General features: G+C 47.1%; 1 protein-coding gene across 2 annotated transcripts in view; it reads right to left on the bottom strand.

Annotated features, from left to right (window-relative positions):
• Positions 1-10,204, bottom strand: part of pvrl2l (PVR cell adhesion molecule related 2 like) — a 198,257-nt gene extending 188,053 nt beyond the window's left edge. The window contains exon 1 of one of the 2 annotated variants that reach the window (XM_076139148.1): positions 9,759-10,204. In XM_076139148.1, the coding sequence (XP_075995263.1) occupies positions 9,759-9,852 (94 nt within the window). In that variant the 5' untranslated portion in view covers positions 9,853-10,204. The remainder of the gene's footprint in view (positions 1-9,758) is intronic. The other variant, XM_076139149.1, reaches the window with a different exon arrangement.
• Positions 10,205-16,526: the final 6,322 nt, after the last annotated feature.

The raw sequence follows: 16,526 nt of genomic DNA, 5'->3' as shown, positions 1-16,526 counted from the left end.
CCACTAGAAGCCGGAGCAGAGGTGCGTCGGTTGCTCACACAGCTGGCAGTAAAAAGAGAGAGAGAGAGAGAGAGACCTCTGTGGTGGCTGCCATCTGTAAATTAATCATAAAGAAACAGCCTGTGAAAAGAACGCCGTGGCAGTAATGATTTCTTGGATTTTGCCGTGTGAGACATTTAATCCTCATGCCAGTTGGCTTTGATCGCCGCCTGTAGTCGAACAGGAGACGGAAGAGAAGACGAGAAGAGAAGAGAAGAGAAGAGAAGAGAAGAGAAGAGAAGAGAAGAGGCGCAAGTGTGTGTGTACAGATCTTTTCCAGTCTGTCGGAGCAACTCACATCCTCACTCACTCGCTGCTCTGTCCGCTGTGGATTTGTCACTGCAGCTGACAGAGGGAGCATATCAATCAAATACACACACACATAGACACACACACACACACACACACACAGATACAATTAAGTGCTTGACTTCACATTAATCAGCTTCTTCTGGTTCCTCTTCTTCTGGTTCCTCTGGTGTGTTTGACCACCTTGTGATTGTGAAATTACTGACGATTACAGAAACCAAAGCTCTTTCAAAGGAATTACACAAATCTGACTCATTTCATTCACCGCAGACGGCAAATACACACTTTTCTCCTTAATATTTCTGCAGACACATCTGACGGCCACGTTCACATCGGACTCGATAACTGGAGACGACGACACGCAGCACGTACAGATGACAGCTGGTTGGTGTTCGTTATCTACGAGCTGGATCCTCACTCATCTGTTTCTGTTCTACTCATGTGGGTCCAACTGAAGGGCACTCAGATTAGATTCTCTCTTGAAAGCAACTCGGGAGTCTTCTGACTGACAGGGGGGACATAATGAAATGAGCCCCATGAAGGGATCGTGGGGATATCTCCAGTCTTCATTAGGATGATATATGTTTTAAAGAAGAAAATGGAAAATACTGCCTTTGAAATAAGATGTCTAATTCCATCCCATGAATGAAAACATCCATCAAGACTCGATATCTGCTTTGAATACTGAACAGGTCTGAGTCAAAGGAATATCCACCTATTGTGTGGAAAAAACCCTTAAGTTTGGATTCATGAGAGCAAATCGACTCCTTGCAGTGTTTGAATGGAGAGGTGAGCACTCTGGAGAAGAAAAAGGCCGGGATCGGACATTGGAAAAGCAGACGTTAAGTAACGAAGGAAGCGGAGCTCAGTCAAGATAAAGAAGAGCGACAGAGAGGGAAATACAAAGAACTGAGTCGCAGCTGTCAGAGTGAATCTCTCCACCAACAGCTGAGATACCGGCGGCGATATGGAGACGATTAATCAGGTTTAGTGGCGGCCGTGAGGAGAAAAAAAGGCGAATAAGGGAGAAGCCTGTCTGTACAGCTGTGTTTGTGTACCGTTTGCCGATCTAATGGATTTTTTAATTAATTATGAGTCAATGCACACAGTATGATGGCAAAAACATCCATTTCCTTTTGATGTGAAAGCATCAAATTGAAGGGAAGCGTGCGTTGAATAGTGGGAACAAACAGATCCAGGCTACAAACGCTTCTCTTCTAATATTGTGTCGATTTCATTTTAAATCACGGACGTTATGTATCTTTGGTTTTGGTTTCATTTCAGGAGAGAGGAGAGATTAGTCTCAGAACGAAACGTTGTGGAATTCTACGCAGAACACACCCTGACGTTATCCGTTCACACTCCCTTCACACTCCACAGAAGAGGACGGTCACAACTTCCCTCACTAATGTCGCACATCAGCAAACCCTCACAAAGCGTTCACACCCCGCTCGACATCCCTGCCATCTCGGTCTGAGAGTCTGATTCTTTGCATACAGCGACCGCTCTCTTTACATGGAAAGTGCTTTGACTGGAGGAGCGAATCCGACGGGGCCTGGCATTGTAAGTATACGGCTTTTTACCATTCGGCTTCCCATCAATCACCCGACACCCACAGGAACAACCGAGTCTCTGCCAGGAAATAATCCCTCAAAACTCGCAGCCGCGCTCGCATAATTGTCACATCAATGTCTTTTCTCACAAAGAACAGCTCTGTTGGTCGGGTCGGCCCTTCATTTAAAGTCATTTACAGTCAGATCTGGAAGTAACTGCAAGTATTTGAAAATGTCAAAAACTATATATTAATGAAATTCAGTTAGTCCGGTCGGTTATCAATCAAGTCAGCTCGTTTCTTCTCTTCTCACAACTGGCTCTCGACAGACAACAGGTCGTCTAGCCGAGTTCTAGTTCCTGTGCCAACAAGCCGATGGTGAGAGAACCGGGAATGGTACGTTCCAAAGTGGAGATAAAGAGAAGGGAACGCTTAGAAAAATGGAAATATGAATAGACAACAAGGAGAGGAAGAAGGGAAGAAAAGGGCAGCTGAAGAAGAAACGATGACAAGAAGGAATCTGCAGAGGAGTTGGTACAGCTATGGCATACTCAAGTACTCCAGCCCCAGCGCCTCAGATGTGTACATAGTCCCAGAGTGAATTCAGTACACAACGATATCGCCCTCTCCATCTTTCTCTCTCTGTTGACCTCCACGACTTGTTGCCAACCGTCTCCTGACCATGCAGAGCAGCCGGGTTATTTATGGATTCGGGAGACGGAGCCGAGTCGACGCTCTCGCACGTACACACGCACACACACGCCGCTATTCATTCTCAATCCATTTGCATTACTTCAGCGAGGCAGCGTGCTTCCTCAGCCCCGCTAGAGGAGGAAGATGTTTTTCTCAGCACAGCATACATCAAAGATTGTCCACTTTCCAAAGCCGTTCTTTCACCATCTGTTAGGAAAACCAGACAAGATAAAAGTAACCACCCACCCAACTTTTAGTGGGTCTAAGATGCGGCCAACAAGCTGTCAGCTGAAGGCAAAGAGAATTAAACGGGAATCTTTATTTGTATTGTAATTGCCCTGTAACTTTACGTTTGCTGGTTGGAAAACTAAAACTAATAAATACATAAGGCTACAAATCTCCACAGAGCAACAGAGTGCGGTGGAATTCCTCTGTGGGTACTTCGATTATTTTGATAATCGATTAATCTATTCATTCTTTTGATTATTTATCGAGCAATTGATATTGGTCTATGCATATTCTCTGAGTTTGTGACCGTTTCTTCCAATAAGAGAGACAAGAAGCCTATTTGAATTACAGTGGATGAGTTAAAATTATAATCGATTAATAGACAGGCCTCATTTTTCGTTCCCTCCCTCCAATTTCTACCATTTATCTAGGTCTTGGTGGTGAAGGTAACTAGGCTAAGCAAAGCGGCCCAGACGGCCCCGCAGCTCCTCCTCCTCCAGCTCCTCCTCGGGGGATTCTGAGACGATCCCTGGAAAGATGGAATATATAATCCCTGCAGCCCTCCTGCTCTGCCCCTGTGGTCTCCTCCCGGCTGGATGTGCTTGAACGCCTCCCCGAGGAGCAGTCTAACCACTTCAGGTAGCTCATTCTCATGCAAAGGAATTCTATAATTTGAGTTCCCTCTGCTCTGTCCAGAAAGGTTAGTTTAAAACTCGGTTGGAGGGAAAGGGAACTCATTTTAGCTCCTTGTGTCCACAATGTGGGACTTCTGGTTGCTACCCAGAGTTCATGACCGCAGGTAAGAGTCAGAGCAGAAATTGACAGGTAAATTGAGGGTTTCACCTCCAGGCTCAGCTGTCGACTCACCACGACATGCAGACGCCCACTAATCTGCCTATCAGCTCAGCAGTAATGGTATATAATGTAACGTCTCTCTCTCTCCTGCTGATTCAAATGAAATGAATCTACTTCATCTATATGAATCTACTGACAGCTGATTGATTTATGGTTCACTGTATCAAATGTATAGAATTCATGCCTGGATCATGTTCCAAATGTGGAAAGAAAGGGTTTTCAAATTACAAGCAAACATTGCAGGTCTAGACCAGAATCTGAGCTCCAAACAAAGGCAGATAGATGATTGTGTGTGTGATTCAGCCGCTGGAACAAATCAGCATCAGGATGTTGGCTGCCGGAGCTTCAATGTTCAAACAAACGAAAAGTATTTCATGTTTAGGGCTAATAACAGGGAGCTGTTACAAGGCTAAGGGTCCTTTAATGATACAAGAGCAGAAAACATTGTTTTTGCAGTATTTAATTGCCCACACTGGGACCAGTTGAAATGTCACCAAGTCACATCACAGCCTGACCTGCCGCTGCACTCCCACACACACCAGGAGAGCTATTTCCACTTTATCACCAGTGGAGTGTATCTGGAGAGGAAGTGGTACAAAAGGAGAGGAGGAGCCACCTCGTCTGGGTGAGCTCAGGTCAAACTGGGAGACATAGACCAGCAACGGGAGGTTTGTCTAAACACTTTCACACTCTTGGATCCCCCCCGCCCTCTCTCTCTCTCTCTCCCTCCCTCCCTCTCGCTCTAAACAATGAGGCCCAGACGAACTGAAAGCAGTAGTATGGATGCAAGGGGGGCGGGGGGCTGCTGGAACCCTTTTAATTCACCAAAAGCTGCTCCGACAAAAGGGCCCCCACTCGGGAGCCGCGGCAGAGCGGCTGCCAGCCAGGCTGTCTGAAAATAGGGTCGCAGGCAAAAGAATGAGAGCAAACGAGCGGGCGAGAGAATAAGCAGAGAAGAAAGAATCGGAGAATAAATAAATGGAAAAAATGAAACACTGAGCAGGCGGGAAGTTTTCTCAACTCCCTGTGTTTGCAAAAGTCAAACGGGGAGGGAGGCCACATTGATTGTGTGTGTGTGTGTGTGTGTGTGTGTGCGTGTGTGTGTGTGCATGTGTGTGTGTGTGTGAGAGAGCTGCAGAAACGTTCAGAAGCCACTGAGAGCTGACTGGAACCTGAAAACTGAAAGCAAAACCTCCCTCCAACTATCCTTAGACCGGCTCGATTGTGATTTATGGCCATGTTCCTGTTGCTACGCTCTGTAATCCCTCTTCCCGCTGACACCTGTTTGCAGAGGAATTACCACAGAATGCTAAGGTGTTAGCCATGAGACACTTAATTCCTGGAAATGCGAGCTGGACTTTGCTTCCGTACAGATTTGCTCAGAAGTGGACAGCGGTGCAATAAAGGTAGAAACGTAAGCGGCAAACAATGAGAGGTTTAATAGGATTCTGTTGGTTGCCAAATTTCCATAACTGGAGGCTCGGTTGGCACACAGGGGTGAAAGTGAGGAAGAGAGATTGCTCACTCTGATTATAACACAATGCTTGAGTAAATTGATTTACAATTGTTTAATCTCGGTCGGATACTCGGAGTGCTCCAACGTGGATTTATGCTAATTTTACTGATTGTAACATTTGGGGAAGAAATGTGGGTTTATTGCCTTAATGGAGGTAGACTCAGAGTTCTAACAAGCATGCAATGAGGCGAGGAAGGGTGGTGGAAGAATCCTGACCTTTTACTTCAGTCATTGTCGACACAGCAATACGACAAGGGGAAACCACTCCATTAAAGCCAAAGGTGTTAAAGTGTCTAAGTGTGGGTCGTACTCCTGTCCTTTAAAATGAAGCAAAGAAGCAAATACCTCAAGAAACACTTCTAAATTGTACTTAAAATGATGCTCAACCCTTCAAAAATCCAAATTTAACACTACATCTCTTTATTCCAATGAATCTAATGAATTTAGACCCGTTTTCCAACAAATGAAGATCTAGACGAGTCACAACAACCCTGAATCCACTTCCTTCCCCTCGATTAAAGCTTTGCTCTTTGGAAAAAAGATCCACACAAAGAAATACACAAAATACACACAGATGCACAACAAAAGGGGCGTGAAATAGTCTCATCAACAAAAGCCGTATCCCAGACAACCAGTTCCAAATCTCCAGGAGTGACCCGCCGAGCCAACCTCTGGCCGCTCGCACTAGAATGGGGATCTCACAACTCTAAATTCTGCTTTGACCACACGGATACACACACACACACACACATACACACACACAAACAGCATGACGCAAGACTCTGCAATATCATTTCTCACTCTCATTAACATTTAAGTCGCCAATCGATGACAAAACCCTGAGGCAGAAATGTAAAAAAAAAGAGACAAACTCAAACATTAACGCGGACAAACGTATCCCAGCATGCAGTTTGACAGAGCGGCCTGTACTGCTTGGCAGAGGAGGGCGTGATGAAGAGGAAGCGCTGGTACATCCTCCCGGTGAAAATCGCTACCTCGCTACGCTCGAGACACATTACAGCCTCCACTATGACAAACAAATTGGCTGCACGCGAACAGCGAGTGGCATTACTATGCAGCCTGAGTCATTAATAAGCTCGCTTAATAAGCATCAGACGTCTGTTCTCCGGGGGACGATTATCACCCTGTGGCTCAGCAGGCAGAACCATTGACATTTGAGTCTGGGGCCAAAGTGCCTTAAACTGCAGGTCAGGACCCAAAACGGCTCATTTCTGGTCCCGGCGTGACAGCAGCTTGTCTGCTAATGTCGCCCGGTCTAATGCATTCATTAAAGGAGCACCAACGCATTCAGCATTAATGCCTCTGTACTCCACCGCCCTCGGCTTTTATCGCCCGGCGTCTCATTACTTGTAGCATTTTGCCGTCATTGAGGTCCTGTGTAACTTTTTTGTTAGGCCACTTTAGAAAGGCTAGAACGCCGGCTATCATCTCCCCACTGAGCAGGACTGAGGGGCCTTTGTACCATCATCATATCACACAAACAGGCACGCGGCCAATGAAAGGCATTCCACACCAAAGCCTATCATTAACCCACCCTGAGTAAGCTGCTGCTGCTGCTGCAAAGCCTCCTGCTGCATTACACTTTCATTGACATTTAAACCAATACCTGTGATCAATTCTCAGGGCAACAATGACACCTGCTCATGCCTAACACACACACACACACATACACACGCACTCCTTGACATTTTAGCGTATTCGTCATAAGCCATCATTGGGCTGGATCCTCGACAGCACCTAGTGTTTTTGGAGATTATGGCGTCTCTACAAGTCATTTCCAACCTGAGGGTCAGGTTAATAAGTGCAAGGGGTTAAAAGACAATATATTCAGTTGGAGAATATTTATTGCCATTTTAATCAAAGTGCCTTTTAAACATGCTTTTAAATGCATATTCTCTGCCTCCAGAATTGTTCCATGAATTAATAAACACCAATTTCCTAACTAAGAGTAGGAAGAGAAAAACTCCTGTCCAAAGGCTAAATGAGGACAGGAGGTGGTGAATGTTTACTAATTAAACCCGAGGTTCTGTAGTTCAAGGTTCATCAGAGGCTAAAGGAAGGAATATGTCTCCTAGACGTCCACAATGACAAATACAATTGTTAAGGGTTAATTATGTCTTCTTCTTAGAGACAGAATCACAACGTTTGGGTCCAGGTTAAGATGAAATCCTCAAATTATCAGACCTACATTATTCTATTTGTGAGCTCAAAAGCACTCCAGCAGTCAAACAGCCGTGGCATTTGTTTCCCACACAGGTTCCGATGCACCGGCTGTATAAATATGCAATCAACAAACAACGGCACGACCCGATGCAGGGTTGAACGATGCGTCATTAATGAGAGCCCTCGATAATCAGAGCCTCGCCGCTCTGAGGGCGATAATCATCGGCCGCCTGCTCTCCAAGTGATAAGCTAATCAGCCCTTCGTCTCCATCGAGCTGTTGAGGGGACTCATCATCATTGACATTTCGGCAGAGGATGAGGCCCTATGGTGACGGGCGCTGGCAGGGGGGGCATACCTGGAATGATTATCACTCATTATCATTGCTGTGGAATGATATCCTCTTAACTCTAACCCGCATGTTTTCACTGAAGGTTAAAGCCGCTCTGTTTACATGACGGGAGAGATTTCTAGGCGGCTCCACGCTTTTTTTTCCCGGATGCTCGATTGCCGACTGAACTCCAGGTAAGATCAGTGGCTGAGCAGCAGCGATGTGGGCGTTGAGGTTGTCCCCCCGGCAAGACAGATGCGATGTTTCACGTTCAAATTAATTCATAACCTGTGGGGATGGAGTCACGGCGATCTGACAGCTTTTTAACAATACGGGCCTGATGTAGCGAGTGGGAGACTCAGCTGAGCGTACATGTCATCCTTCCTCACACCATCCCCGGCGTTCTGCACGCTTTACAGCACTGTGGTCTCCATCCAGCGCTCCACTCCTCACTTCTATGCAGTTACACACAGGGGTTTTCACGCTTTCAGGCTAACATTCTGCAAATATGCATTGGACGTAAAACGAATTCCAATCACGGCTGAATCACATCTCGTGCACTCGGAAGGAAATCACAGCTCAGAAGCCTAAAGTGGTCTGACTCATACAATGTTGCCCATTACAAAACAGATGCTACAGCAATATGCAAAGTAGAGGCTTTGCCGCTCGTGGCCTTGGAATTTCTCGCCCTCCCCATTTCCTTTGATCTCAGAGGCACGACTCCGAGGCGTGTCAGCGCACCGAGCAAAGCATCTCCCCGCTCCATAATGACCCGGCTTCCTTTTTCTCTTTCCCTTCCTCTGTGACAATTTGGGGACAGCTCTGACAGATGATACTAGTTACACACAGGTGAAAACAACAGGCTGACAGATTCATGCTGACAGAGCGGGCACGCCGATTTTTATGCCGATCACTGTAGCCCGACTGCCTGCTGTTGTAAATTTTGTAGTCGGTCCCTGAAGAAAACAAAAACCTGACAAATGTTCCTGCGGGGAGTTAGAGTGCATCTGTCTCCCTCACACGTGCATGTTAGTGATGTTATCAGACTTTATGTTGTGTCGTTATGTCCAAATGCACTCCAGCAAGACTCTCCAGAGCTTCTAAGGACACACGTCAGGTCAAAGTGCTTATGATAATCCATGCTTTTATCATCTCTAAGGCATGGCTGTGACTCAACGAGCATCCAGAGCTTCACACAAACACTTCCTTATTATGCACTGAAGGCAAACAAAAGTGACCTCATGATCCAACATAATCATTTTATAGTATTACAACAGGGACTTGGAAATGTGTCTCTAAATAAGAGCTTCCTTGAGTTCTTTCCTCTTGTAATGCAATCAAATGTCCACACTCCCTTGCATTATCACACAGTGACCTTCTGACGCCATGCAGGGACAGAAGCCAGCTCCTTCAACAAGGACCCGGGCTTCTTCACATGTTGATGCTTTCCTTGTGAAATGTGTTCTAGAGGCCTTTCAGGAGAGACTCTTGACGGGCTAATGGTCCCTGCTGAAGGGCCATCAGAGCGGCGGCGGCGGCCCGGGGAACGGGCGTGTTCCCCGCGCCACCCTGTTGCTCTGTACGCACCTGGTTGGTCTCATTATTCTAACCGCTAATCAGACCCGTGATTGTTGATCGCGCCCCGCTTGCGCCAAGTCAACACAGATTACAGGTCAGCCGTGTCGGGGCGGGTTGTAGAGGCTCAAGGAGGATTAAGGCGGCGATTCCTGAACAGTCACCTGCCGACTGAAGCTACGAGGAATTAGGTTGAAACACAAAGCAGCAGAGCAGCCACACCTAGAGGAGGATCATGGCGTGCCGAAACCACACACACACGGCTCCGCTGGTATGCCCGACAATAAACTTTTACAACAGGTCGCGCACAGTCCACAAGACACAGAGCTGACACACACACACACACACATATGAACATGCATTCTCTCCCGGGACGCGGCGGTCCGCTCGGGAAGTGCACAACCAGGACGCATGGGAAAGATGGAAAAGACGAAAAGGCACATCTTCTGAAAAAGGGTGTCCAAACGGTGGCTCTTACCGTGAGCTGCTAGGAGGATCGCTGCCGCCGCCGCCGCCAGCCAAGTGTTTCTCGCCGGTGAGCCCGGGCAGCGCTCCGCGTAATCTCTCGCCATTCTTCGTAACAGGAGACGCGGTGGACGTAAAAATCCACAACAGCAGCCGAATTATTCCTTCTCCGATCCGCTGGGAAACTTGAGTTCAGTTCAGACGCGCTGAGTTGAGATCAGCCAAGTTGCGGCGTTTCTCTCCTTCTTCTGTGCGCGTCGCGGTCCGTGTTCAGCGTGGAACGTGTTGACAGTGCGTGTGTGTGTTTGGAGTGTGTTCCCTCTTCCTCTCTTCCTCTCTCTCTGGGTGGTGACAGGCGGAGATGATCCCTCCCCGTGTGGGCCGGCCGCAGAGAGAGCGCACAGGTAGCCCGCGGCAGCTGCTGGTGTGTCGGTGTGTGTCGGTGAGTCGGTGTGCGTCTTGGCCGCGGCGGCGACTGGAGCGGAATGGGAGCAAAGTGTGTAGAGTGCGGGAGTCAGAGTCAGCAGCAGCAGCGGAGCTCCGCGGGTCTGAGGAAGAGCCGAGTGATGTCAGCAGAGCGTCACCAAGAGGCGAAATTCAGCCGAAATACTCAACCAGTGCGACAATAAACCCGCTACGGTGCAAGACAGAGAGGCAGAAGAGAGAAGAGAACAGCAGGGGAAGGCACTGTAGAGTGATCGTTACACATTTGATCCATCATTTGTTCCTTAAATGAGGAGAAAATCATTGAAATGTTCATCAATCCAGTTTAAAGTCTTTCTCTAACTGGATGTAATTTCTAGGAGCTGTCCATCTCTTTCCCTGCTAATCTGCCTCAAACTGTTGGAAATGTCGAAAATGCATCCAGCTAAAACAGCAGCCCTGTCACTTCATCTCATGTGGAATATTAGGTGTGTGTGTGTGTGTGTGTGTGTGTGTGTGTGTGTGTGTGTGTGTGTGTAAGTAGAAGGTGCCTGGTAACTGCTGCTGTCACACAAGCAGTGAAGTGAAGAGTGCTTTATCTGCTACTGAGACCTTTGTGGAGGAGAAGAAGAAGAAGCACATCTAGATTAGAAAGAAAGGAGTTTTAGAAACACCAAAATTCATTTCTCCTTATTAATTGAAACATTTGTTGAGAAAACATTTGAGATATAAACATTAAAAGGTCAAATAGATCCAAAATCTGTACTTAACATTTAGATAACCTTTAGAGGGATAGTATGGAGATAAGACAAGAAAAGGCTAAATAAAAGAGCAATCAGGTATTAGAGAGTAAAAACATGTACATGATTTACTAATATTATTGATATTGTTATATTCTTATCAAATCACCTGAGGACCAAAAGTAGAAAATGACATCTGCTCCATCAGAAAAGCAACAAAAATACCTCAAATCTGTGTTTTGTGTCAAATTGAAAGGGAATCATCTCTCTTCCATATCCAGTTATTCCCCATGTGATGATCCTTCTGCTTTATTACAGCAAAGAAGACAAACTGGGGAATTGCACTCAAGAAATTGCGCACATAAATTCAGGTTTTCAACAGAAGGAAACAGCCTTGGGGGGGAGTGTGTGTGTGTGTGGGGGGGGGGGGGGGGGGTCCAAGTCCCCCAGATGGATGCTGTCATTTCCTTTGTTGTCCCCCTTCACAGGAACAGTGATGCTGAGGGGGTTTCAAAGACGGAAACATTTTCAAACATGGGCAAGTTTGAGGGAAATAAACATATTCCTCCGCTGTGCATGTAGAAGACGCTGTGTCGTCTGGTTACAGCGATAAGAAAGCATCTTTGAAGCTGACTACAGCAGTATTTAGGTTACAGTTACAATAACAGACTCAAAGGGACTCTGCTTTGTTTTACTTTGCTCAGTTTTTTTGAAAGAAGAGCTCATTAAGTGTAGGAAGAGTTCAGATTTAGGAGCGTAAATCCAGAGATGTGAGTTTAAGAAACAGGATTGTGTAAATACCAATATGTTTACTTGAGTCGTGCATTCTGAAATAATAACATCATTTGCTATCATAAGTATTAGAGATGATTATGTTCCCTGGATTTGAATGTGTTGTGCATGAAGGCAGGGATGATGCATCTGATCCATAGTGAGCCAGAGAGCCTCCATCCTCCATACTATACCCGGCAATCACTGTCACTGTCAGAACATCTCTTCATCTCACAGCCGAAGTGACAAAGTGCCTATTCCGCCTGTAAAATTGCACTGTAATGCTCTCACTGCCAGAGGAGGCTGCAAGTTTGAGCCAAACCAAATCACCCCAATTTCATTGCTGGAAATCAATTTAAGTAGCCCATCACCTCCGCTCTTCAACCGCTCCTCTGCCTCTCCTCTCCCACCTTCACCATTCGAAATGTGTGTGGCTGAGGAACTGTCTCTGGATTTGCCTGCCTGCCTCCTCCATTTCGCTTGGGTGGCAGACCCGGGCTGCCCACCTCTCCATTATCACCTCATTAACCGGCTGCAAACTGGCCCACCCTCCATTTTGGCTCCAGCCTCAATCAGCACATTAATCACACCAAGAGCAGTGGAAACCTTCTGTCCTCCGAAGACTCACATTGTACTCTGCCGGCCCCTGCTGCGTGTGTGTGATGCATGTGTGTTTGGGAGTGTGTGTGTGTGTGTGAGAGTGGACAAGCTGCTGCATACAAATGAACCAGCCACAGCCTGCCATCTGTTGACAGCTTAACGTAACTGCCCCCGGCAAGCCAGTCCATGATGCTCTGTCCGTCTGCCCGTGAAATCTTCCTCTGCTTCATTTGTATTCTGCTTATTTAGCTGCTCACTGCCAATTACAAGCAAACCACTGTTGAATACGACACACACACACGCACTTACAAAGGTTTGTTAATTGGATAGTTCTGGTAAAAAAGGTTGCGAAAGGGAGAGAGGTGAGTAAAGTAAATGAGAGGACTGGGCCCTGCTGTGATCGGCTGTCATGTACCTGTGGTGTCCATACAAAGCAATATCATGGAGCTAAATATTGATCTATCCTGTGATTCTAACTCAGGTTCCTGTCTCGTGCTTATACGGCGTCTGCAGTTCAACCTAACAACAGAAGCAACAGGAGAGTGAGACTTCTCCTGACGCCTTTATGAGGTAATTTGCTTACTAAATTAAGGTTGCCAGCTATTGCTCATTAGAGCGCATACCTCTGCCAAGTCCAAACAAGGTCCATACTAAAGACAAAGAGAGGACGATGATGATGATGATGGCTTTTCTGGCTTCATCTCTGTAACTGTTGAAGATACCGAATGCCAAATCCATATGCATGCTACTTCATCAGCATCGTCAGTGGTTGAGAGTCTAAGATGAGTGTATTCATTCCTGGCTGGGTCCTGAACATATATCAAGACCCAATTTGAGGCTTCGCTCGGCCACACCCTTCCCGGCCACGCCCCTTCCTGTCCACGGCCTTCCCTTCCACCAGCTTTGGTCATTTGTGCTGTAATCTTTCCTGACATAAAGCGTGAGTAAGCTCTGGCTGCAGGTCTGCTGGGTGAAACTTAGTAATGAAGCTTTAAACTAAATCACTTTGTATCACTTTCTATGGGAAGTAACATATAGATAGGGGGGGAATCTATCCGGCTCACATTGATGAAGAGCGTATCGGTTATTTACACAGCCCTGCTGCACTCTTATGCAAATACATCTCTACTAATACACTCGGTACAAGAAAAATGGATTCCTCTTTCTGATGCTAAACAAACAGCGGCAGCACAAAGCGACTCTATCTATCTATCTACATGGAGCGGCGGTGGGGAAAAGCGTTATTTTCCTTTACATCCCCTCCCCGAAAATCTCAAGTCAGCAAGCTTGGTGGAGCTTTTGAATAATTGAGCCAATAATTCATGCCTCAAGCCCGAGGCAGCAGCAGTGAACTCCTGACCAAAGAAATTACTGGATTGAATCCCCAAATCAGTTTTAAGAATCTACATATGTGGGCAGTGAGAAGCAGGCACGTCCTGCTGTCACGCTCGCCCCTGTGTCGGACATTAGGGCTGATGTGTCCTTGAGCTAGGTGGCCAACTCCCATCTGTAATGTGCTGAGCTGCTAAATACAACAGAAAAAGTGCTGCAAATGTCTACACACACACACAGAAAGTCTTAAAAGAAAGCTTCCCTCCTCTCTCTATCTCTCTCTCTCACACACACACAGATCATGTCTTCATCCATCTCTATATATTCATGCTCTTGCCTCGTATTGTGATCGTACCGAGGCGTTCTAGTGGCCTTGGCTCTTCAATCACCTCTCCTCTCCTCTCTCTCTCTCCTCTCTCTCTGCCTTCACCTCTCCCCTACCGCCATCCATCCCTGGGAACCCTTCATCTACCCGTACCTGCTTCTCTTCCTCCGCCCGCCCGCCCGCCCGCCCGCCCGCCCGTTCCCTCCCTCCTGTCACACCACTGAGTGAAATAAATCAACATGTGGCTCAGTGACAGTCAGCCAGCTTGGACCCCCGCTGAGTTATTTACTTCTGATCCACTGTTAGGAGCCAAGCGCTCCCTGTATTCACACTAACGCTGGCAAGTCCACAGGCTTACACACACACGTACACACACACACACCTTCATGGGAACTTTCATGCAAAACACACACAAGTGCACACACAATCTGTTTAGCCGCATCAGAAGAGCAGGAAGCCGGTCTGGGAGAGCTCTCTGCTTATTATTCTCCCTACAACCAAGCCATGAATTTTATATGCAGCACTCCCATTGGTCTCTTCTCCTCACCTCATTCTTGGGGCTATAAGCTGACAGGGTCATGCACACACACACACACACACACACACACACACACACACACACACACACACACACACACACACACACACACACACACACACAGCATATATACATGTGTGCATGCACCCACACACAGTTGGTGTATTTGATTTGTGTGGATATGGATTGGTATGTTTTTATAGCAGAGGAAAAGGTGGAGGGGGGCAGAGGGGGGAGGGGCTGGATGTATAAGAGCCTGGTCCTCTACAAAAAAAAAGGGTGGGGGGGGGGTCCTGCTGGTTGATAGATAATCTTTCAGGCTTTAAACGCAGCGGAGCAGAGGTCAAGAGGTGCCTGTCAATCTCCGCTGAGGTAATTCAACTTATGGGTTTTTGGGGGAGAGGAAAGAGGAAAGATACAAGCAGGGGTTAACTGAGGAGAGCAACACGCTCGGACCAACACGTACGCACAAACAGCAAACTCACGCTGAATTTGGCCTGAACTCTTCATGCAGCTTCACTAAACCTCTCCGGACCGATCCAGTCAAGTCCAATTTATTGGATTAGCCCAATATTGCATATAAAGTCTACAACAGACGGATCCACCCCAGCCCAGAGCTCTCTAGGAAGACGAGGGAGAACTCCCAATAAAGGAAAAGAAAGAAACTGGAAGCTGTAATTCAAAGAGAGATTCCCTCTCCTCACACAGCCAGGTGTGCAGGAGGAACCGCAGGTGGGGAAAACACAACTACACAGCAAAACATGAATAACTATGAGTCCAGATTGGATCCTGGAACCTTCTGGGTTGGGGAGACTTGTGGTGTGGAGGCAGCACAGCAGACAGGAGAACTGGAAAAGCAGCCGGTCTTACAACACTCCAAAGTGTCCGGGCCCCAAAGGCCGGAGGGATGGATGGGATGGGATAGTCAGAGCATGTAGGCCAATGATTGAAGACAGCAGGACAGTTGAGGAGGAGAGGATGGTAAGAGAAAGAGAAAGTCAGCTGCCGTGACCCTGTCCTCTGACATCAACGCGTTCTCACCACCAAACCATCCAATAGCAGCCCCAGCAAGGCCCGAAAGAGAGAGAGGAACCCCGGCAGCGCACAAACTAATCCATCGCAGCGCCTCAAACAGCGAACGCCGTGGCGTCTCGGCGGTTTTGAAGCCGAGCTGCATCGTATCTCTGCGGAGAAACACGCAGAGATGTGATGGACGGTTTCAGTTCTTTTCCTTTGCCACGTCGACTCCAGCAGCTCGGTAGAGAGCCGACACGGAGCTACGGGGGCCAATTTGCTTTTTGTGGATCCTTCAGACTTCAGTGGAGCTTTGGCTGAGACGAGGCGGATAGATAGATAGCGAGGGAGCGTCTCCCCATCAAATTATTTTCCTGTCATTTAACTTTGATCAGACGGCGCAGGATACGGCAAGACGGCGGCGGCGGCGGCGGCGTATTGCCCATCCACAACATATGGAGAGAGTAGAAAGTGCTGTGCCAAGAAAAGTTTTTTCCCCATTTTTGTGAAAACTGGCTCCCTTTCATGTCGCCTGGTTTAATGTTGCCTTCAAGTCCTCCTGGTAAGCTCCTTGCTGAGACCTCTGAAGTGGTAAATACGACGTGTCAGGCATTCAAGAGCATTTAGTGGAGAAAACGGCATCTCTGGGCGACATTAGTAAACTTCAGGCAATAAACAGAAACAAGATTACATCCCTATGAAACAAATGTGACAAATTATATACGGTGATACGTAATATTTATGACATAAGATAATGAAATGCATGGCCTGCTCCAGAAAGCAGATGGGTCTCGCTCTCAAAAGCATCTGTGTGTTTATTTATGCTGTAAATTTCTTCTCTCTGGCTTTAGAATGAGAGAGGATCCTTCTTTCAAACCGCGCACCCAAGGCCGTCTCTCTATTAACAGGAAATACACAGAGACAACTGGAGCGATGGCACACGTCGACTAAGGAGGAGGACAGCGCTGATTAGGATAGTAAAAAAGAATAAAGCCTATGTGGAAGATGTCTTCAGGCCACAACGATTAGTGCTCAGCC

This window comes from Genypterus blacodes, unplaced genomic scaffold (assembly GCF_046128005.1).
Source record: "Genypterus blacodes isolate CSIRO-AG114 ecotype Tasmania unplaced genomic scaffold, CSIRO-AGI_Gbla_v1 ptg000438l_1, whole genome shotgun sequence".
Taxonomy (NCBI): domain Eukaryota; kingdom Metazoa; phylum Chordata; class Actinopteri; order Ophidiiformes; family Ophidiidae; genus Genypterus; species Genypterus blacodes.
The sequence above is the reverse complement of the archived record's forward strand: the minus strand, read 5'-3'. Positions and strand labels throughout refer to the sequence as shown.